The sequence below is a fragment of the Paroedura picta genome, unplaced genomic scaffold, assembly GCF_049243985.1.
Source record: "Paroedura picta isolate Pp20150507F unplaced genomic scaffold, Ppicta_v3.0 Ppicta_v3_sca22, whole genome shotgun sequence".
Classification (NCBI taxonomy): Eukaryota; Metazoa; Chordata; class Lepidosauria; order Squamata; family Gekkonidae; genus Paroedura; species Paroedura picta.
The window spans coordinates 4,492,723-4,515,941 of record NW_027518619.1 but is presented as its reverse complement, the minus strand read 5'-3'; the positions used below and the strand labels follow the sequence as shown (position 1 = coordinate 4,515,941).

General features: G+C 47.8%; 1 protein-coding gene across 4 annotated transcripts in view; it reads left to right on the top strand.

Annotated features, from left to right (window-relative positions):
• Positions 1-23,219, top strand: part of LOC143828378 (protein unc-80 homolog) — a 179,704-nt gene that overhangs the window by 20,395 nt on the left and 136,090 nt on the right. For all 4 annotated transcript variants that reach the window (XM_077318769.1, XM_077318765.1, XM_077318767.1 and 1 more), the window contains exons 8-18: positions 3,581-3,842; positions 7,552-7,686; positions 9,694-9,910; positions 10,099-10,218; positions 12,933-13,201; positions 14,689-15,081; positions 16,541-16,672; positions 19,593-19,740; positions 20,134-20,282; positions 20,772-20,941; positions 22,591-22,692. In XM_077318769.1, the coding sequence (XP_077174884.1) occupies positions 3,581-3,842; positions 7,552-7,686; positions 9,694-9,910; positions 10,099-10,218; positions 12,933-13,201; positions 14,689-15,081; positions 16,541-16,672; positions 19,593-19,740; positions 20,134-20,282; positions 20,772-20,941; positions 22,591-22,692 (2,097 nt within the window). The remainder of the gene's footprint in view (positions 1-3,580; positions 3,843-7,551; positions 7,687-9,693; positions 9,911-10,098; positions 10,219-12,932; positions 13,202-14,688; positions 15,082-16,540; positions 16,673-19,592; positions 19,741-20,133; positions 20,283-20,771; positions 20,942-22,590; positions 22,693-23,219) is intronic.

Sequence of the window (23,219 nt, the reverse complement as noted above, 5' to 3'; positions counted from 1 at the left end):
TCTTTCCGATGGATTACTTGACTGCTAGCTAGCTAGCTTACCTTCTGCATGATACCTAAAAGAAGCCATCTCTGCAGTTCGTAGCTATTTTCTGAGTGTCTCGGATAAAACTGGCAGGGATCCATGGAAACACAAGGAAACACAGGAAAGAAATCCCTTGGGAGAATTCGGAACACACGAAGACATGAAACTGCCTCATCCTGAATCACACCCTGTGTCCCTCAAAATGGTCTCAGGCAGAGGTCTTTCACATCCACCTATGGCCAGATCTTTTAAGGGAAGAAGATGGGTCTTGAACGTGGGACCTTCTGGATGCCAGATCTGTTTCAGCTTCCAACGTTTCATAATTCACCCCTCTGTGTTAGTGACAGTCACAGCCAATGAACAACGGTGCCACAGGAATCATAGAATCATAGAGTTGGAAGGGACTTCCTGGGTTATCTAGTCCAACCCCCTGCACTATGCAGGACACTCCCAACCCTATCGCTCATCCACTCTAACCTACCACCCCATTAAGCCTTCACAGAATCAGACTCTCCGTCAGATGGCTATCCAGCCTCTGTTTAAACATTTCCAATGATGGAGAACCCACCACCTCCCAAGGAAGCCTGTTCCACTGAGGAACCACTCTAACTGTCAGGAACGTCTTCCGGATGTTTAGACGGAATTTCTTTTGAATTAATTTCATCCCATTGGTTCTGGTCTGTCCCTCTGGGGCAAGAGAACAACTCTGCTCCATCCTCTATATGGCAGCCATTTAAATACTTGAAGATGGCTATCAGATCCCCTCTCAGTCATCTCCTCTCCAGGCTAAACAGACCAAGCTCCCTCAACCTTTCTTCATATGTCTTAGTCTGAAGATCCTGCTTGACCCAGGCTTATGGGATTCCACCTACATACAGGTCTCTGCCTCCATTCTTCCTTACACTGATTAACTCACATCATAGGCATTGCTTCCTATTAGCACACCTAAATTCTCTCCCGATGGCCTGGTTGAGAGGAAGGAATAAAAATGTTCCCTTTGCTGAGCGCTTTCCATTCATTCATTCATTCATTCATTCATTCATTCATTCATTCATTCAGGTTTTTATACCGCCCTTCCATATGGCTCTGGGGGGTTTCCATAAAACATCATTGGGTAATTCCATAGGACATCATAACAAATATAACAATCATAATTTAACAATATTTCAACAGGAACAGCAACTTTGACAGAACCCTTAGGTAGGTCAGATTATTCAGTCATGGAAGGGGGTGTCTGGGGGGGGACCAATGGATGTTGTTGGGTTTGTCAGCCTCAAGAAAATGCCTGTTGAAGGAGCTCCCTTTTGCAGGCTCTGTGAAATTGCAGGAGTTCAGACACGGCCCTGATCTTCTTCCCGGATTTATTAATCCGCAACAGCAGCGTATTTACTGCTCTACTATCCCATTCAGGCAGTCACCCGGGTACCCTACCATGGTCAAGCAGAAGATCAGTTTGCACTGATGAAGCTCAGGTGTGCTGTCTTCTAGAACAGGGGTAGTCAACCTGTGGTCCTCCAGATGTTCATGGACTACAATTCCCATGAGCCCCTGCCAGGAAATGCTGGCAGAGGCTCATGGGAATTGTAGTCCATGAACATCTGGAGGACCACAGGTTGACTACCCCTGTTCCAGAAGACAGAGACTCAATGATCTCAGCAGCTGTAGCTGGATTCCTTTCCATAGCCCTTTGCCATCACCAAATTGGGTAGATCCTGTTTATCCATTTTATCTCATTTTAGTTCCTCCTTATAAACATGCCATTTGATTCTGATTGCTGTTACTCCTTTTTTAGACTAGGCCATTCAAGGTTTTCATGCAATAAGTCTACGAAGGGTTTCCCTGCAGCCCTAAATGCCGATATTGTCTTTTCTCTGTTCATAGAAGTCAGCTTGGCCATCTCTGCAAATTCCATCATCTTCAGCACTCATGCCTCTTCCCACGTCTTTCCCCTTTTGAGCATGTAATGCCTATGATGCCATTTCCGTATACGATGACCAAGTTCCCTAATTTATTTTTCCTTTCTGAACTATTTATCCCAAAATAAGATAAGATAGGATTTCTGGATTTCAGCCAGAGCTGAAAGATTTCATTATTGAGTAGTATGAGAAAGTGAGGCCAAGGCTGATGGTGCAAAATAGGTAAAAATGTTTATTACATCCTTGAGAGTGTATGTAGGAGCACTCCTTGTTTGTTTTTTATTTTAAAGGAATTCTCCTACGTACAATCAAAAGGACAGAATAAGTGCTAGCAGCTTTATATGTTTTACGACTTTTAGCAGTTAATACAGTATGGTGTGGTTTTAATTTTAATTTTAATTTTAATTTTAATTTTAATTTTAATTTTAATTTTAATTTTAATTTTAATTTTAATTTTAATTTTAATTTTAATTTTAATTTTAATTTTAATTTTAATTTTAATTTTAATTTTAATTTTAATTTTAATTTTAATTTTAATTTTAATTTTAATTTTAATTTTAATTTTAATTTTAATTTTAATTTTAATTTTAATTTTAATTTTAATTTTAATTTTAATTTTAATTTTAATTTTAATTTTAATTTTAATTTTAATTTATTTTATTCAAGAGAATTAAAGCCCATTGCAGCTGCAAACACAACGGGTGCTAACATGCAGGGTGGGTAAAGAACTTATCTGGTAGCAGCGAGCAGTGGTAGATGTTGTAGATGCAGTGGTAGGGGCTGTCTGTTGGGGCCGTGGGGGGGGGGTGGCAGCTGTGTCGTACCTCTGTTTGCTGTGCTGTTGAGGGGTGAGTTGGGCTCAGGAGTTTCCGAAGAGCGAGCTTGTGGGGTGGGGGTTGTGCTGGGAGGGTGGTAGGAGCCCTTGCTGGCAATGTCTGTGTTCTGGGGAGTTTGTGCTTGGAGGTGTAGATTATGACCTCCTTTCCTGGTGGCATTTAGGCTCTGAATGGTGGCGAGTGCGCCAGAGTGCTCCCTGCCCAGTTTGGAAGAAGAAGGAGAAGAAGAAGAAGAAGAAGGAGAAGAAGAAGAAGAAGAAGAAGAAGAAGAAGAAGAAGAAGAAGAAGAAGAAGAAGAAGAGTTGGTTCTTATATGCCGCTTTTCTCTACCCGAAGGAGTCTCAAAACGACTTACAGTCGCCTTCCCTTTCCTCTCCCCACAACCGACACCCTGTGGGGTCGGTGAGGCTGAGAGAGCCCTGATATCACTGCCCGGTCAGAACAATTTTATCAGTGCCGTGGTGAGCCCAAGGTCACCCAGCTGGCTCCATGTGGGGGAGTGCAGAATCGAACCCAGCTCACCAGATCAGAAGTCCGCACTCCTAACCACTACACCAAACTGGCTCTCCACCAAACTGGCCCAATCAGAAATGTTGTTCTATTGGGATTAAGAATCGTTAGTATTGGCTTTACTGTTTGGCTGGTTTTTGTTGTAAGCTGTTTGGCTGGCTTTTATTGTTTGAATATTGCAGGCAGAGTAATGGAGAATGAATTGTTTCAATTTGGCGAAGAAGGTAGAGGAGTCCGCTGGGAAGTGTCTGGCTAAACCCTCCATGCGGTGCTTTCCTTTATCATTTGGGACAGGGTGTCTTTGGTCATCCCACCATGCCAGAAGTCTCGGTATGCCACCTACTTTGATGTGGCGGTGTTACGCTGCCTGCTCCAGCCGCATTGGTCCGAGGAAGGCACTCAGTGGTCCCTGATGTATTACCTCCAAAGGCTGCGCCACATGCTAGAGGAGAAGCCCGAGAAACCTCCTGAACCAGAAGTCCCACCGCTGCCGAGACCCCGCAGCAGTTCTATGGTGGCTGCGGCCCCCTCGCTGGTGAATACTCACAAAACCCAGGTAAGGACCATGTCGGGTCCCTCAAGCATGGGAGGATTCTATGGCTAACAACTCAGGACTTTGGGCCTTATCCAGAAACCCAGTCATAGGCTGAGATCTTTTCAAAGGAGTGCACAAAATCAACCTATCTAGATCAGCTGTCCAGGAGTTCCAACCTGGGCCTAGTCTGCACATACAGGATAATGCTCTTTCAATGTGCTTTGGCAGCTGGGTTTTCCTGTGCGGAACAGGAAAATCTACTTCAAAAGTGCATTGAAAGTGTATTATCTATTGTGTGCAGACTAGGTCCTGGACCAGATGTGCAAATAACCAGACATTTTGTGTGTGTGTATAATTTATTATGAGCCTCTTGTGGCGCAGAGTGGTAAGGCAGCCGTCTGAAAGCTTTGCCCATGAGGCTGGGAGTTCGATCCCAGCAGCCGGCTCAAGGTTGACTCAGCCTTCCATCCTTCCGAGGTCGGTAAAATGAGTACCCAGCTTGCTGGGGGGTAAACGGTAATGACTGGGGAAGGCACTGGCAAACCACCCCGTATTGAGTCTGCCATGAAAACGCTGGAGGGCGTCACCCCAAGGGTCAGACATGACTCGGTGCTTGCACAGGGGATACCTTTACCTTTACCTTTATAATTTATTAGAAGGAATTTGGCAATATTAATTTTAGCAAATAATTTCAGCACAATCCTCTAAAACAACAACACACACACACTACTTAACTCTCTTAGAATGGTATTAATTCACAAAATCTTACATTCTTGTAGTTGTAGGCCATACTTCAAGCTTTCCCCCTACATCAGGGATTTCCAACCAGGGGTCCGTGGACTCTCAGGGGTCTGCGGGAGCCCCAGTGAGGCCAACAGCCTTTCCCCTCCTGCCCTTAAAGCAGTGGTCCCCAACCTTTATTAGGCCACGCCCGCGGATCGGGCCGCACCCACGGGCCACGCAGGCGCGACCTGCACGGGCGCAGCCCAGCCCCGATTCCTTCTCCCCGCCCTCTCGCAGTAAGTAGCTTCCCGGGCCGCAAGCTTGCGGCCTGGGAAGTTTTTTACTGCGGGGGGGGGGCGGGGGGGGAGCTGCGGCCCGGCGCCATGGCCTTTGTGGCCCGGCACCGGGCCGCGGCCCGCAGGTTGGGGACCACTGCCTTAAAGGACTCGGCCAGAAGCTATGGCAGCAGGCACTTCCGTTGTTCCCCCACAAGCGTGTGTGGGTTCTTTAATGGTTTCTGTGTCTGGGAGGGGGCAGAGCCTGCACGCATATTTAATAAAACATATTTGGGATCCAGCGCAAATTTAACTGTCAATGTCTTTTACGTCTTGCAAAGAAAGCCTCTCTTTCTTTGTTCCGTTAGCCAGATCAAGTTTTTGGCACATCTGAGTCAGGCGATGTCACTGAGCCAATGAGAATCCATCTCTGTAAGAATGTTCTAGAAGATCACCTCATCCCTCTAACTCTCCCCCTTCCATCCAGAATAAAAACAGAGTCCAGTAGCACCTTGAATAAATCTTTTTTTTGTCTTAAAGGTGCTATTTGACTCTGTTTTTATTTTGCTACTTCAGACCAACACAGCTACCCATTGGAATCCTTCCATCCAGACACCCTCTTTCTCACATAACCAATTGTCCCAGGCTATGCCTTCTCCTTGAAGAAAACTGGAGACAGCCAGGCCCCAATTAGGATCTCCTGTGAGATGGAACCAATTTGACATCCCCCACATTAACCCGTGGTAGGGTTGCCAACTCCAGGATGAGGAAAACTTAGAGACTGAGAGTGGAGCCTGCGGAGGGGAGGGCAGGGTTTGAGGAGGGCTGGAGCTTCAGCACAATCACCTTCCCTTCCTCTCCCCACAACAGACACCTGTGAGGTAGGTGGGGTGGAGAGATATCTGACAAGGTTGCTCTCTGAGAACAGCACTATCAGGACTGCTATGAACCCAAGGTCACCCAGCTGGCTGCATGTGGCATAGCGAGGAATTGAACCTGGCTCACTAGATTAGAAGCTGCCACTCTTAACCACAACACCCAGCTGCTCCTTGATGAAATAAAGGTCTGTATGAGGCATCTTGTGGAGCAAATGACAGAGAATGTTCTCCTAATAGCCATAAAGCTTTCTCTGCCTAGTGATGGAATACATGCCAGAATTGAGAAACAAGGCAAGAAGGAAAGCTCACATTATAATCTGTGTTAGAGTCCGCAAGATCTGTAGTGTGCTTAATTTAACTGCGTAAGAAGGATATCCTACAGGGAGATATTGGCAGAGATATGTAGTTAGCATAGCATGAGGTTTTCTATCGATTTCTACAATAACAGGCCTTGACTTGGTGCAAAGACGGATTTGTTGGGAAAATGTGAGTAAACGTGATCAATATGTTGCCAAGACTGAGGAACAATAGCAATGGAGCACTTATATCAGTTTCCACCCTCCCCGCCCACCCACTTAGTTGGAGTTTTCGGTGGGAAACAGGCTTCATAAGATGAAAGACACTCTGTGAAACAAAAATGAAGGCCAAGAGAGAAGAAAATCAAGGACGCATTGTGTCACCCTTTGATCTGGCCTGGTACTACCAAAAATCTAGTTAAATATCAAAGGAAAGGAAACCATAAACAAATGCATAAGAGATACATGACAGATGAAAGGATACACAGCAGAATCAACCACTTCTGACACAAAGTTAGATTAGAAGCTTCCCGATATTTTCAAATAATCTCTCAGCTGAAGGCTTCCTAATCCGTTGAGTATACTTTCTGCTTCCTTTCCCCTTCTAAACATTGGTCAGTTAGACTGTTAGGACTATCTCCTATCTCATCGATATAGTTGCTTTTCTTCTTAATAAAACCATTTTACTCTTTTAAGCAGCCCGCGCTTCAATCCTCAGCGGATTTAAATTCTGCCAACAGTTTGTCGATAGAGAAAAAGAAGAAGAAGAAAAGAATAGGACAGAGCAAAAAGCGTGCGTGTGAGATGCCATCAAGTCATGTCTGACTTACAGCACCTCTCATCGGGAGGTGGTGTTAGCTGGCTTAGAGAGGGAAGCTGCCTTATACGAATCAGACTTGGGTTCATCAAAACACAGGTCTTTCACACAACCTGCTACCTGGCCTGTTTACCTGGAGATGCCAGGGATTGAACCTGAGCCACAGTTTTCCCCTGGGTTGTCCAGGACTGGGTGTTACTACTCCCCTGGGTTACATCAGACGATAGCAATATATGTTAACGCCAGGGCACTGAGTCATTGGAGCGTTGAATGTTTATTGTCAGCTTGGAATTATTGGGTTTGTAGGATGTTTTACAATGATTTGTGGTGTTTTATGGATGTGTCTGTGATTTTATTGGTTGTAAACCGCAACGAGCCGGCTATGTTGGGAGTGGTGGTATAAAAATGTAATCATGATAGATGGATGGATGGATGGATGGATGGATGGATGGATAGAGGATATAGATGGATAGATGGATAGATGGATAGATAGATAACCATTATTTGGGAACCTGCTGCAGACCTCAGCCATTCTACAGTGGATTTGTTTCTACTATGGTATATTTGTTGTTTTTTTTAAATTGAATTATGAAGTCCTTTGAAGTGCTGACTCTCAGTCCAAAAAAAAACAAAACTTGGCTCTGCTGCCCCTGGAACTTTTCACAGCTCTGGGAAGCGACAACCACACCAGAGTAGAACAGGCCCTGCATGTTTGGGTGTGTCTTTGCTGTCTTTCTTTAGGATCTCACCATGAAATGCAACGAAGAGGAGAAATCGCTAAGCACAGAAGCATTTGCCAAAGTGTCGCTAACAAACTTGCGCCGGCCGGCCGTTCCTGACCTCTCCTCGGATTTGGGGATGAACATTTTTAAGAAGGTGAGTCAAAGTAGTGTGCGGGTATGCTGGTGAGCTCTGGCTATAATATGCTCAAGGCCTGCAACAGGGCTTGGTTTGGAGCTCGCCAGAGATGGGGCAGGCCCAACAGGTCATGGGAATATCTTGCAGGTGTATGTTTGTGACAAAAGATTTTGGAGACAGCTAGTTTGTATACCCCACTGGCCAATGCCTTTCCCTTCCTCTCCCAACAACAGATATCCTGTGAGTGAGGCTGAGAGCTCTGAGAGAACTGCTCCGTGAGAATAGCTCTAAGAGAAGTGTGACTAGCCCAAGGTCCCCCAGCTGGTTGCATGTGGAGGAGTGGGGAATCACACCCAGTTCTCCAGATAAGAGGCCGCTGCTCTTTAATCACGACACCCCGCTGGCTCAACCCCAGTCAGAAACCTCCTGAGAAATCATTCCCTGTCTTCAAAACGTCTCTTTTGCTCTGTCTCTCAGCCAAAGGGACGAAAACCATTTCCCTTCCAAAGCCAATTGGGGGGGGGGGGCAGATCTATACGTTCCCAAACAATTGGGGACCTTTAGTATGCTGTTTCCCCCAATTGACTTAAAGCAGGAGCCCCAAGTCTTTTTGAGCCTGTGGCCACCATTGGAATTCTGAGGGCCATTTCGCACGGCTTCAAAGTAGCACAATGGTTGCTATTTGGAAACGCTACTAATTTGCCATAACCCACGACGTCGTAGACAATCTGCAACAATCCTGAAACCAATCAGCAAAAAGCGCTTCGTTGTGGCGCTTTCAGGGGAATCCAGAAAAGTGGATTCACCCTCCGGATAGCGATACACTCCTGCAACCAATCTGCAACAGTAGCGCTAAAGACCTGTGCGTTACCATTGTTGCTGGTTCTTCAAAGTCCCTCCCCCTGGCTCTCTCCTCCAAACTTCCGGCGAAGCGATCGCCATTTTTTTTTCTCCGAGCGAGCGGGGATAAACGCACCGGCGAGCCTCTTTCTGTTTAGAGGCTTCCCTGGCTTCAGTCCTTCACCTTTAGTCACTAAGCACAAACCACTGAAAAGCCCGTTTGCTGAAATAAAGTCCCTTTATTTTTTACAAATAAATTCAGCCGAAAATCGGGCCCGTGAGAGGGGGGGGGGGATTTTTTTTTTATCACTCGAGGCAGCGTGCAAACGATCATACAATCAAACGACAGCTCACATTAGGCAGCTGGATGGGTCTCTCCGTAGCAACGAATCTACCTAGATTCGTTGCTATGGGTCGTTTTTTTTTAAAAAAAACCTTTCTTAAAGGGAAAGGGGCTGTTTGGGAGCATGCTAACGGCTGCCCATTGGCTGCTTGACGGCCAGGGGTGGGACGAGCTTGGCAATAGCGCTTCCTTTCTAGCGATTTCTGCCGAGACCGGAAGCCTGTGGGAAACGCTAAAAAACGCAACTGACTCCACTACAAAGGCAGGTATGCATAACGACGAATTCCACTATTTTAAATGGCGATTTTTCATTCCGCAAACAATTTGCAACAAAGATCCCTGTGCGAAAAGGCCCTGACAAAGGACCATTGGAATCCCACCACTGGAATTCTGACCACAAAATGACTGCTATTGGAGGCTAAGCCCCCCCCCCCCACACACACACACACTCACAGAAACACGCAAGAAGGCCAAGTGAACACATGGAGACATGAAGCTGTCTTTTCTTGAATAACAGACCCTTGGTCCATCAACTTCAGAATTCTGTACTCAGACTGGCAGTGGCTCTCCAGGGTCTAAGGCAGAGATCTTTCCCATCACCTCCTGTCTGGTCCTTTTAACTGGAGATGCCAGGGATTGGACCTGGTACCAGTAAAGGTATCCGTGGGCACCATATTGTGGATGCCTGACTTGATTTTTCTGACCCCAGATACATTTGCACCGTGCAGTCAAGGACAGGGACGAGTTCCGAATTGGAGCCCCCCCCCTCCCCCGAGACCTTGTTTCACTCTCTTCTTGCCATGCCGGCGCTTCCTCCTCCTCCCTTGTTTGCCTCCCTCCAGTTCAAGAGCCGCCGAGAGGACCGCGAGCGCAAGGGCTCCATCCCTTTCCACCACACAGGGAAGAAGCGGCAGCGGAGGATGGGCATGCCGTTCCTGGTCCACGAGGACCACTTGGACGTCTCCCCCACTCGGAGCACCTTCTCCTTCGGCAGCTTCTCCGGGATCGGCGAAGACAGACGTGGGATGGAGAGGGGAGGGTGGCAGACCACCATTTTAGGTGACTCTCAGAACCAGTCACTTCCTTGTCCCCTAGAGCAGGGGTGGCCCAACTGGGGCTCTCCAGATGTCCATGGACTACAATTCCCATGAGCCCCAGGGGTTAACCCTCCCCTCCCAAAAAAACCCTTGTATACGGCCTTGGCCATGTGCAATAACTACATCTTCCACTTTTTGCCCATGTTCTAGGAAGGTTTACCAGGCGGGGCAGTTCCGACACAGCGACAGAGATGGAAAGTCTGAGCGCCAGACACTCCCATTCTCACCACACTCTGGTGACTGACCTTCCGGATCATTCCAACAGCCACGGTGAGGATACAGACTAATCAAATGAGCCATATTTGATTCCCACGTGGAGACTTTAAAGGAGATCTGATGCCTTAGTCCAGGGGTAGTCAAACTGCAGCCCTCCAGATGTCCATGGACTACAATTCCCATGAGCCCCCTGCCAGCATTCGCTGGCAGGGGGCTCCTGGGAATTGTAGTCCATGGACATCTGGAGGGCCGGTTTGACTACCCTTGCCTTAGTCCTTTCAATTCTACTGGCGCTAAACAAATATCCTTTTTTTAAGCGATACGGTGATAAGTACAGCCATGAGGAATGGGCAGACTCTTTGGGAAGGCGCATTAAGCCTGAGGCGTTGTTCTGTGTAAATGCCATCATTTACATGTTTGTATTAGAACAGAAATTAAATTGTATAAGAAATTAAAAGACGCATGCTCCTGGGGAGGAAAGCTATGACAAATCTAGACAGCATCCTAAAAAGCAGAGACATCACCCTGCTAACAAAAGTGCGTCTAGTCAAGGCTATGGTATTCCCAGTTGCAATGTATGGCTGTGAAAGTTGGACCATAAGGAAGGCCGAGCGTCAAAGAAATGAGGCTTTTGAACTCTGGTGCTGGAGAAGACTCTTGCGAGTCCCTTGGACTGCAAGGCGAACAAACCGGTCAGTCTTAGAGGAGATCAGCCCAGACTGCTCCTTAGAAGGCCAGATCCTGAAGATGAAACTCAAATTCTTTGGCCACCTCATGAGAAGGAAGGACTCTCTGGAGAAGAGCCTAATGCTGGGAGCGATTGAGGGCAAAAGAAAAAGGGGACGACAGAGAATGAGGTGGCTGGATGGAGTCACTGAAGCAGTCGGTGCAAACTTAAATGGACTCCAGTTGTAGAGGACAGGAAGGCCTAGAGGATCATTGTCCACGGGGTCGCGGAAGGTCGGACATGACTTTGCACCGAACAACAACAATTAGAACAGAAGATTAAACTGCGTATTTGATTTCTCTTGCTCCCTGGATCCACCAGGGCCGCAAGAGTCTATGTGGTTCATGACTGGCTCTCTGGGTTGGGGAATTCCTGGAGATTTTGGCGATGGAGGCTGAAGATGGTGGAGTCTGATGAGGAGAAGAACTTTGGTGGTTGGACATGCCATGCCGTCTACTTTCTGAAGCAGCTATTTCCTCCTGATCTCTGTCATCTGGAGATAAGTTGTAATTCCAGGAGATCTCCAGGTCCCACCTGGAGGGTGGTAACCCTATCTTGGGGCCCCTGTATCGAAGCAGGCCATCCATTGTAGAAATATTTGGGGGGAGCAGGTCACTGAGAGTCACCATAGGTTCCAGAAAGACATTCCTGAAGAACCCTGTTTCATGTTATCCAGATCTAACCCAAACTAAGACCCCACCAGGAAATTGTTCTTCTCCTTTCCATCTTTCAGTGGTCCTGTCTGAATACATACATAAAAGCCTTCCTCCCCATTCCATCTGGCAGTATTTGAAGCTTCTGAGATCTCCTAAAAGTGCTGAATTAAAGGGGTGCAAATGAAGACTGGGGAATTGTGATTGCTCTTCTAACCACACAGTCACCCCAGGAGAACATAGTAGCTCTTAACGTGCTTATTTTCTCTTGGGGCTGGATGAAATATTACTGGGTTTTCCAACACCACTTCTGCATGAGGTATTTGGCCAGCGTCAATGCTCACCTGGTCGCGGATTAAATTCCCACTTCCTGACAAAATCAGAGCCGGGCCAGAGCAATCCCAAGCCTGGCATAACTCAGGCCTTCAGTTGCCCCACAGCAAGGGAACATGGAGAAATCAGTGTTCCTTTTTTTTTGCCATGGGCCTGATTGGGGCCTATATTGGGCCTGGGCTGCCTGGAGACGAACAAACAGGTCTGTCCTCAGTCAGGACATTGCTCCCCCCTCCCCCCTAAACCTCACTTCTGTCCCCCCACCAGCACCTCCAAAAAAAGACCAGCTGGAATTGCGTTCCTGGGAGCAAGAGAAATCAAATACACAGTTTAACCTTAGATTCCCCTTTCTTTCTATACAAAATGGGTCGCCTTCATAAATAAATGGTTTTATTCTTTTAAGCAGCTGGCACTTTACCCCTCTTTGCACATTGAAACTCAACCAATCCTGAAAAAGGGAGAATTCCTTTCCTTCTAACTCAGTGGTTCTCAGCCTGGGAGTCGGGACCCCTTTGGGGGTCGAACGATCCTTTCACAGGGGTCGTAGCAGAGCGAGCAGCTTGGTCTGGGCGGGGGCGGGGGAGACGCACCATCCGTACAATGGCCTTGTGGGGTAGATTGAGATAGAGCGTACGTCTATCTGGAGCAGCAGAAAAGAGCGAGATCTGCATGGTGGGGCAAGAGGCAGAACTGAACTGAGAAACCGCGGAAAAGACCCGATTTATATACAATCATGAACCATGGATCTTCACGCCATTGGTCAGTTTTGGTTTAATTTCTGTGAAAGAACCCTTGCATAATTTTATAGTTGGGGGCCACCACAACCTGAGGAACTGTATTAAAGGGTCACGGCATTAGGAAGGCTGAGAACCACAGTTCTAACTGGTCCCAAGGATCCCTATGCAAGGTCTAATGGCAGCAATGCCCATAGAAGCCTATGGCATTCCAACCCAGAACAAAATGGACAAACCTAAATTCTGCCTATGAGACTCTGCAGAGGAGCTGTGGCTTGATCTCCTGTCAGATCTCCTGTCGCCTGGTCTTGTTTCCCCCAGTGCGTTCCCAGATTTCTACCATCACGGTGGCAACCTTCAACACCACCCTGGCCTCCTTCAACGTGGGCTACGCCGACTTCTTCAGCGAGCACATGCGCAAGCTCTGCAACCAGGTGCCCATCCCGGAGATGCCCCACGAACCTCTGGCGTGCGCGAACCTCCCTCGGAGCTTGACCGATTCCTGCATCAACTACAGCTGCCTCGAGGACACAGATCACATTGATGGGACCAGCAACTTTGTCCACAAGAACGGCATGCTGGACCTCTCGGTAAAGAGCGCTGGGAAAAGTCATGTCCATCCTCCTTTAGCAGGGAGGCCTGATCCCATTAGATCTCGGAAGCTAATTTGGGCTGATTCTGGCTCATATTTGGTTGGGAGTCCTGGTAATTCCTCCAAGGGTTTGCATGGTAATCCCTCCAAGGAACACTAGGAAAGGGATTTCCAGCCAGGGGTCTGTGGACCTCTTGAGGTCCGTGGGAGCTCCTGAGGGGGGGTCTTCAACCTTTCCCCTCCTGCCTTAGACTTGGCCCCAAGCTAGGGAACCGGACACTTCTGTTGCTCTTCACCCACTCCAAGTGTGAGCAAGTTCCCTCACGGTTTCTGCTAGCAGAAGAGTTACACCGAAACCAGCTCTGGATTTGCATCCCATTTCTTACCCTACAATTTTTAGAGAATATCCGGGGGTTAACTGAACAGCATTTTTGGGGACTCGTATCTCTCATAACCTGCCCGTCCTTTCTGTAGCCAGCCCTTACTCATAAGGATATTCTCCTTGGGCCAGCGAAGGTCCGTGTGGTGAGGGGCTTTGAAACGGATGCCTCCCTCCCTGTGAAATTACCACCGCAAGGAAGAGCTAGATTCAAGTCCAGCATTTATTTATTTACTTAATTTTTTTTAAATTATAGACTGGCCTGTCCACCAGAGCAGACTTTGAGTGGTGAACAACATATGCTCAACACTACCATTAAAATAATAGTTAAAGGATTTTAAAATTAATTCTAAAAATTCCACCCGTGATTGCAGAACCAGAACCTAGGGTGGGGATGCAATACAAAAATGAGGCCAAATAGAGCTTGATGTTGACTGCTTTGTTGGCCTCAACCAGAGGCCCGATGGAAGAGTGCTGTTTTACGGGCCCTGTGGAACTCAGGGGACTTCAAAAGGGCTTCACCAGTCAGGAGGCAAAGCTGAGAAGGCCCTGGCTCTGGCCTCTAGAAGAACTGGTTGGCCACTGTGTCAGATGGGATGCTGGACTGGGTAGACCACTGTTTTATCCAGCAGAGCTCTTCTTATGTTCTTAGGAAGGTCTCAGACTCTGTGCCCTGTTGCTGGCTATCAGAGGAACTAGTTGGTCCCTGTGTGAGACAGGATGATGGACTAGAGGGACCACTGGTCTGGTCCAGCAGGGCTCTTCTGATGTTCTCATGAAGGGAAGGCCTTGGCCTCTCTTTCCTGTTGTTGGCCGTCCAATGGAACTGGTTGGCCACTGTGTGAGACATGATGCTGGACTAGATGGACCATTGGTCTGAAGTTCTTATGAGACCAGGCTTGCCGGGGCCATCCATGTCAGGGCTTGTTGCGGTCTTTACAAAGTTTTTATTGAGCTGTGCCGTGTAGGCCCAGAGGCGGAGCTCTGTTCCCTTAGAATCCTTCCCCTAGGAAAACAGTTCCTATTAACACAGTTCCATTTACCAGGATAAAATATCATACTTTTTGTCCATTCCTCCCCCCCACCCCACCCCCCCATTCCCCAAGGTGGTTCTAAAGGCCGTCTACTTGGTCCTCAACCACGACATTAGTTCCCGAATCTGCGACGTGGCCCTCAACATCGTGGAATGCCTGCTTCAGCTCGGCGTGGTGCCCTGCGTGGAGAAGACCAGACGGAAAAGCGAGAACAAAGAGAACGAGCCCTGCGAGAAGCGGCAGAGCGAGACATCCTTCAATCTCAAGGGGGCTTTGAGCAATTCGGCATCTGGATTTGGGGCTGCTCCAGTCAGCGGAATGGGAGATGGTGGCGGAGAGGAAGGAGGGGGCGGAGGGGTAGGGGGCGGCGGCGGTGACGGAGAAGGAGACGGAGGAGGAGACGGAGGAGGAGATGGAGGAGGAGGAGGAAGGCCTTACGAAAAAAATGATAAAAAGGAAGACAAGGTATGCAGTGGCTGTCAAACAGAAATCGTTGCCTGTTGGTGCAGATCAATTTTTAATAGGTGTCCTCTCACCAGGCCTACGGTTGAGGCTTAAAGCCGTGTTGAAATTCTGACCTCCCTGTTCAAAACACCAGCCAAATTCACATCAGAATCTAGACCAGGGGTAGTCAAACTGCGGCCCTCCAGATGTCCATGGACTACAATTCCCAGGAGCCCCCTGCCAGCATTCGCTGGCAGGGGGCTCCTGGGAATTGTAGTCCATGGACATCTGGAGGGCCGCAGTTTGACTACCCCTGATCTAGACCCAGGATTTCTTCCCCACTGACTTGACATTCCATCATTCGTGGGTGTGGCAGCCTTTCCCAGTGGCTTTAAAGGAACCCAAAATCTCAAGGAACCCAGACCCATGATTCAGTTGACTTCTCAGTCAGAGAAATCTCTTGGAATGGGAAGGACTTCCAATGGGGTGTCATGACACCTTCCAAAACAGCCATTCCCGCCGCTCCCCCCCCCCCAGCTGAACTGATCTCTGTCACCCAGATAGCAGCTGATATCAAAGGAGATCTGCAGCCACCACCTGGAAATTGGCAACCTTAGTAAGAGGTGTCTTGTATTTATGAGATTCTAGGGTAGAACTTTTAGGTCTTTCTTGGCTACTGGCAGGGGTGGGTGTGAATAGAGTTGCCAGATCCAGGTTGGAAAACTCCTGGAGATTTGGGGGGTTCAACCTGGGGAGGGCAGGAACCTCAGAGAGGTGGAATGTCACAGAGGCCGCCCTCCAAAGCATCTCTTTCCTCCAGGGGAACTGATCTCTGTCAGCTGGAGATAAATGACAGTACTGGGAGGTCTCCAGGCCCCACCAGGAGGTTGGCAAGCCTGCTACAAACCCTTAAAAAGCCATGTTTGCCCATACTGAGTGCTGCTTTTATAATTTGTTATGAATTATGAATGTTAGAACAATGTTATGAATGCTCAATATACTTCAAGGAGAATGGTGCTTATGGATATCCACCAATACCTTTTCCAGTGCCCTGAAATAATTTTGGGAAGTGGGTGGGTCCCGGTGGGGCAATTGTCCAGCAAGAGTTCTGATTGACTGTTGGAGATTGGATTGGGTGTGCATATTGTGATAAACTTTGCTTGGTCAGCAACGGCTATCACAACACAAGAATCTTCTGTTTGTGAAGGTAAGCAGTGGTGGCCATTTTGTGGCTGACTCCACCTCTAGAAGCAGCCATTTTGTGCTTCCTTCACCGCACGGCATCAGAATTCCAAAAGGGCTTGCTGCTGTTTCAGACAGATCCCTGCAGGAGGCTTGGTGTGAGCTTGATGACTAATAAAAGACGTTTAGTTTAAAGGGTTTACTGTACTTTGTAGAGAATGGGATGTTGGCAGTCTCTTTACCAGGACACTGATGTCTATTTCACTTCTCTCCCCTCCAAAACATCCATGGTCCTAAGGATGAAAGCACCCCCACCAGCACCCACAGGTTGGCTCTTACAATGTTGATCAAGATTGTAAAGTCCTTGGGCTGTGCTTATGGCTGTGGAGAAGGTCATCGTGGACTATCTGGAGACCGCCTGAGACACCAGGTATGAAACCTCAGAGGAAAGAGTGGAAGCAGGTGGTGAAACCTTTCCTTTTGACATTATGAAGTTTTGTAGAAGACTGCGGTCTGGTGGACCTTCCTTCAGAAAATTCAGAAGGAGGAAGAATATATTATCCCATTTGGTTAGGGTGTTTTTAGCCTCACTATGGATTTTCTTTGGATGCTGCAAGTCGACTCTTGCCTTTCCACGGGACAGGCCCTGTTGACCCCCGCAGTAGGGTAAGGCAGGGGTAGTCAACCTGTGGTCCTCCAGATGTTCATGGACTACAATTCCCATGAGCCCCTGCCAGCAAATGCTGGCAGGGGCTCATGGGAATTGTAGTCCATGAACACCTGGAGGACCACAGGTTGACTATCCCTGGGCTAAGGGAACTCAGAAGAATCCAGGTTCCCTTAGCCCAGGGCTTCTGGGGCCTGATCTGCACCAGGCTCAAGAGGGCAGCAGCCTGGCAGCAACATCATCTGAAACCTGGGATTTGCCACACTTCCAAATGACTGCCCTTTCTGCCTCTTCTGCCCATGTAGAATCAGCCTGAAAGGCTCTGGAAAGCACAAGGAAGGCCCAGGAAAACCTGGTTTCCACATCTCCAAGGTCGCAGCCACCTCCATATCTTCTCAGTCAAAAGAATTCATTGGGCATACGATGATCCTGATTAGAGTTGCTGGATTGTGCAGGCATGGATTTCTCAGGGCTTCTTTGGCCCACAGTAGAGCTGGGTCCATCAGCTGGCTTGTGAACAAAGCATAATCTGGGCATGGAATTGGGGTCACTGTGGGTGGGCAGGTAATTCTGAAATTCCTGCATTCTGTAAGGGATTGGATTAGGTGGATTTCCCTTCCAACTCTAGGATTCTATGATTCTTGGTGGGTGTCAAGTCACAGAGCTGGTTTGCCATTGCTTTCCTCTGCATTGCAAGTAACCCTGGGCTTCTTTGGTAGTCTCCCATCCAAATACTTGTTGGCAGAGTTTAAATATGCAAAGGAGGGCAAGCACCAACTGCTTAAAGAATGAATAGCTTTAAACGTCGGCCATAGTCACTGGTGAAACGTCAGGAACTAAAATTTCCAGATGGTGGCCACACTGCCCAGAAAACCCCAAAAGAGCCAGTTGACTTTGGCCATGATATTCTTCAACAGTTCACTAACTAGCTTTATTGAGAAGAGAAACACTTATGTAAAGAGAGGAGAGATAGTCCTGGCAGTCTAACTAACTGTGTTCTTCTGTTCATTCTGGAGGCAACCAGAGAGGAAGCGTGCTCAAAGGAAAGGGAAGTCTCCAACTGAGCCATTCCAAATACAGAAAGAGAATATTTGAAAAATTCCAGGAACTTCCTAATCTAAATATGCGAACTATACATCTCTGATGCCCCCTGTAGGGTACTCACCAGCACTCAGAGCGGTATGATGTCAGAGAATCTATCCCCAGAACTGCTGTTTGCTCCTTGAAAATGGTCCTTGGCCATCAGTTGTAATGGCAGGGAGACCTCCCACCTCCACTTGGTGGTTGGCTGCTCCTCTTGGGAGCATCTTCCATAAGACTAAATTTCACTGTGCATAAGGCCAGTTCTGTTTCTTTGAGGGCACTCCTGGCAACTGGAGGTTTCCTCCAGAGCTAAGCAGATAATAGAACCATAGAGTTGGAAGGGGCCATCTAGTCCCACCCCCTGCTCAAGGCAGGATCAGCCTCAAGCATCCAGGAGAAGTCTCTGTCCAGCCACTGCTTGAAGTCTGCCAGTGAAGGGGAGCTCCCCACCTCCTTAGGCAGTCATCCCACTGCTGAACTAGACTCATAGATTCCTAGAGTGGGAAGGGGCCACACAGGCCATCTAGTCCCACCCCTGCTCAAGGCAGGATCAGCCTCAAGCATCCAGGAGAAGCCACTGCTTGAAGGCTGCGATGAGGGGAAGCCAATTCCACTGCTGTACTACTCTGACTGTGAAAATGTTCCCCCTGATATCTAGCCAGTACCATTCTCCACGTAATTTAAACTCATGAATGCGGGTCCTCTCCTCTGCTGTCACCAGAAACCTTTCCCTGTCCTCCTCCACGTGTCAACCTTTCATATCCTTAAAGACATCAATGATGTCCCCTCTCAACCTCTTCTTCTCTGCATCTGGGTCAGAAAAATGAAAAGCATGCCTACTGGATGGGGGATACGCTTCTAGGTAACACTGTGTGTGAACGAGACCTTGGGGCACTTGTGGATTGTAAACTAAACATGAGCAGGCAGTGTGATGCAGCGGTAAAAAAGGCAAATGCCATTTTGGGCTGTATCAACAGGGGCATCACATCAAAATCACAAGATGTCATAGTCCCATTGTATACGGCACTGGTCAGACCACACCTAGAGTACTGTGTGCAGTTCTGGAGGCCTCACTTCAAGAAGGATGTAGATAAAATTGAAAGGGTACAGAGGAGAGCGAGGAAGATGATCTGGGGCCAAGGGACCAAGCCCTATGAAGATAGGTTGAGGGACTTGGGAATGTTCAGCCTGGAGAAAAGGAGGTTGAGAGGGGACATGATAGCCCTCTTTAAGTATTTGAAAGGTTGTCACTTGGAGGAGGGCAGGATGTTTTTCCCGTTGGCTGCAGAGGAAAGGACACACAGTAGTGGGTTTAAACTACAAGTACAACGATATAGGCTAGATATCAGGAAAAAAATTTCACAGTCAGAGTAGTTCAGCAGTGGAATAGGCTGCCTAAGGAGGTGGTGAGCTCCCCCATACTGGCAGTCTTCAAGCAAAGGTTGGATACACACTTTTCTTGGATGCTTTAGGATGCTTAGGGCTGATCCTGCATTGAGCAGGGGGTTGGACTAGATGGCCTGTGTGGCCCCTTCCAACTCTATGATTCTATGATTCTATGATTCTCCAGGACGTTTCTGTTCTTACACTATCTCCGCAGGCGCAAAATTGTCTCACGAAATTGTACAAGCTGGATAAGATGCAGTTCCGGCAAACCATGAGGGACTACGTGAACAAAGATTCCCTCAACAACGTGGTGGATTTTTTACATGCTTTGCTGGGATTCTGCATGGAGCCCGTCACTGACAGTAAGTGTGGACAGCCAACAATGGCACCAGACTTGTTTCCTGGTAGTGGTGGGAGCACATCAATGCTCGAGCACATAAGGACCGCTGCTGTTGGAAGCGTCACTCATGCAGAGCTTACACCTGTATGTAACCTGGGAGGATCAGGTTGCTGACTCTGGGTTGAGAAGTACCTGGAGATTTTGAAGGTGGACCCTGCAGTTTGGGGAGGGGAGGGGCTTCAGTGGTGTATGATGCCATACTGTCCACCGTCCCAAGCAGCCATCCTATCTGGATGAAATTGAACTTAGTCACCTGGAGATCTGTCGTCATCCCAGGAGTTCTCCATCCATCACCTGGAAAGTTGGCAACCCTGGGGTGTGGTAATTTGACTGTTTCCTGCTTTGCCTTTTGCAGACAGGGCTGGTTTTGGAAATAACTTCAGCACGGTAGACAATAAGTCCATGGCTCAAAGTGTGGAAGGGATCATTGTCAGCGCCATGTTCAAGTCTCTGATCACCCGTTGTGCCTCTACTACGCATGAGCTCCACAGTCCCGAGAATCTGGTAAGGACAGTTTTTGTAGTTATCTCTCGGTGTCAGGAAGGCATTGAATCCTGGAGATATTCCTTTCAGGCCATAGGATTATGAGTCTGAACAGACACAAGACCTGGGTTTTGACCACTGTATGACACAGAGTGATGGACTGGATGGGCCATTGGCCTAATCCAACATGGCTTCTCTTGTGTTCTTATATCCATGCCAACCTGAGAGAACAGGCCAACTCAACTGTAAAGCTAGCATGAACCCCAAGCTCAGGGAATGCTTTTGCCCACGAGAATCTATATATCTAAAGAAAGGCCTGGCTGCTATCTGTGAATTTCTAAATCTGTGGTTTGGGGCCACGCCAACACTAAAGAGGTTTTCCTTAATACTTTCCCCTCTCTCCCTCCTCCCTTCCTTCTGAACTTCCTCCCTCCCTCCCTCCCTCCCTCCCTCCCTCCTGAGCTTCCTTCCTTCCTTCCTTCCTTCCTTCCTTCCTTCCACATTCTTTAGGGATTGTACTGTGACATCAGACAGCTGGTTCAGTTTATCAAGGAAGCTCACGGGAATGTCTTCCGAAGAGTGGCTCTGAGCGCCCTTTTGGACAGTGCTGAGAAATTGGTCCCAGGCAGAAAATCGGAGGAAGTGACTGAACAAGAACCCAAACCACCAAGCAGTAAAAGGTCTGTATCGGGCGGGGAAGGCACACGGACACGTGAAATGCAATTTTCCTTGTCCGTGGAGTCCCACTCCGGGTGAATCCAGCTTTCCTAGCAAGATAAATGCTATTTTTCATATCCTTCAAACATGCAGAGGACGCTCCTGGCTCCTAACTTAATATTATGCACTGTGTCGTTGACATGAGCGCAGCCTGTAGCCCGGGGAATTCAGCGTGCTTAAATCCAGCAGAAATCTGTGTGACGGAAAGATATTATTCACGCTGGGCTGATCCCCTGAACGGCTGTCCTGCAGTATATGATACAACTGCCAGGCAGGATTAAGCACACAATTCAAGGTACATCACCATTCTTATCTGTAAGATCCAGACTTGGTTAGGGATGTATTTGATACTCTCCATTAAAAAAAAAAAGAAATCCATCTGGAACTGACAGGTTGACCCTAGTCATGCTTAGGCTGCTATCGCATCTCCATGGAAGTAGTTTGGGAGTATCTCCTCTGGCATCTCTAATGAAAGGATTTCATTTCAGATGCAGCAAAAACCAGTCTTGGTCAGAGGTTCTGGAGAGCTTAATGCCAGTCAGAGCAGAGGTAGGGTTGCCACCCTTCAGGTAGGGACTAGAGATCTTGTGGGATGACAGTTTATGATAATACGGATCAGTTTCCCAAAAGAAAAACAGCTGGAGAATGAGCTCTGCAGCTCTGTACTTTGTGGAACCTTCCCCCTTCCCAAATACCACCCTCTCCAGCCTCCGCCCCAAATCTCCAAGAATTTCCCAATCCGGAGATTGGTGGAATGAGCTCCCGGAAGAGCTAAGGGCCTTGTTGGAGTTGTCAGCTTTCCGCAGGGCCTGCAATACGGAGCACTTCCACCAGGCATGCGGGCCGGGCCAGGGCAGCATCCTGGTGTCACCATCTGAGGATCTCCAACTGAGACTAGCTAGGATCCTCACTCCCAGTGAGATAGTGAGAGGGAGTTATTGACCCATGTGCTGAACGGAGGGGAAGATGGATATATTTTTATTGTTCGCCATCTTGTTTACATTGCTATATGTTTATACTGTTATATATTTTAAGGATACTGTTAGGGGATTTATTGTGTTTTTATGGACATCTGTAAACCGCTGTGAGACATTCGTGAATCATAGAATCATAGAGTTGGAAGGGGCCATACAGGCCATCTAGTCCAACCCCCTACTCAACGCAGGATCAGCCCAAAGCATCCTAAAGCATCCAAGAAAAGTGTGTATCCAACCTTTGCTTGAAGACTGCCAGTGAGGGGGAGCTCCCCACCTCCTTAGGCAGCCTACTCCACTGCTGAACTACTCTGACTGTGAAAATGTTTTTCCTGATATCTAGCCTATATCATTGTACTTGTAGTTTAAACCCATTACTGCGTGTATGGCGGTATACAAATATAATTATAAATAAAGAATACATAAATAAATCCCTAGAGCAGATGGTGCTCGGCTAGATGGGTCAATGGTCCCTTCCGATGTACAATACACTCCTTGTCTTGGCAGATTTACAACAGCTGTATGCGCAAATGGACAGGTGGTAAAAATTGGATCTCTGTCTCTTTTGAGAAATACTGCATTGATTAATCCTGAATTCAAAGGCACTGAAACCTACAGTAATTGGTTTGTTTGCTTAGATCTGAAGTAGGAAGCATCGTAATTGACAAAGTTCAGCCATCTTCGGCTCCCGATGAATGCCGCAGTTATGTTTCAAGCCGCCCACTGCAGACTCCGGAGCAGTAAGTAGATATTCTGTCCAAATTCTTAGGGCAATTCCACACCTGCTAAATATAGTGAAATGCTTACCTTATGAAGACACCGTATTTTGGGCGTTTTGCACGATGTCGCCATCCTCCCGTGTCCATCCAGCAAACCTCAAACAACATCCTCCATTTAAATTGGCCAGTTGGGGAATTGCATAAAGTGAATTCCCCAAACTAAAATGCGTGAGCTACAGGAGAGCAACCAGCAGGCCACATGCTGAGGAAATGTATGGAGGCGAAGAAGCGCTATCTCTGCCTCCAATGTCCCGCCCTCGCACCCGCCTCCCACTCCCTTCTTCCAAGGATGTGTTTTTCTTTTCTTTTCTTTTTTATAGAACAAACAACCTGGAGCAATGAATAGGCGTTCGATCGTGCAGGCAAAGCCAAAAAGAAATTTCCCCCAAAGTTGTCATACAAAGCATTCCTCTCTAAAGTCCCCCCTCCCAAATCAGGAACGAGATTAATTTTTTAAAGATTCAAGTGTTTCCAAGGCATGAGAAGTT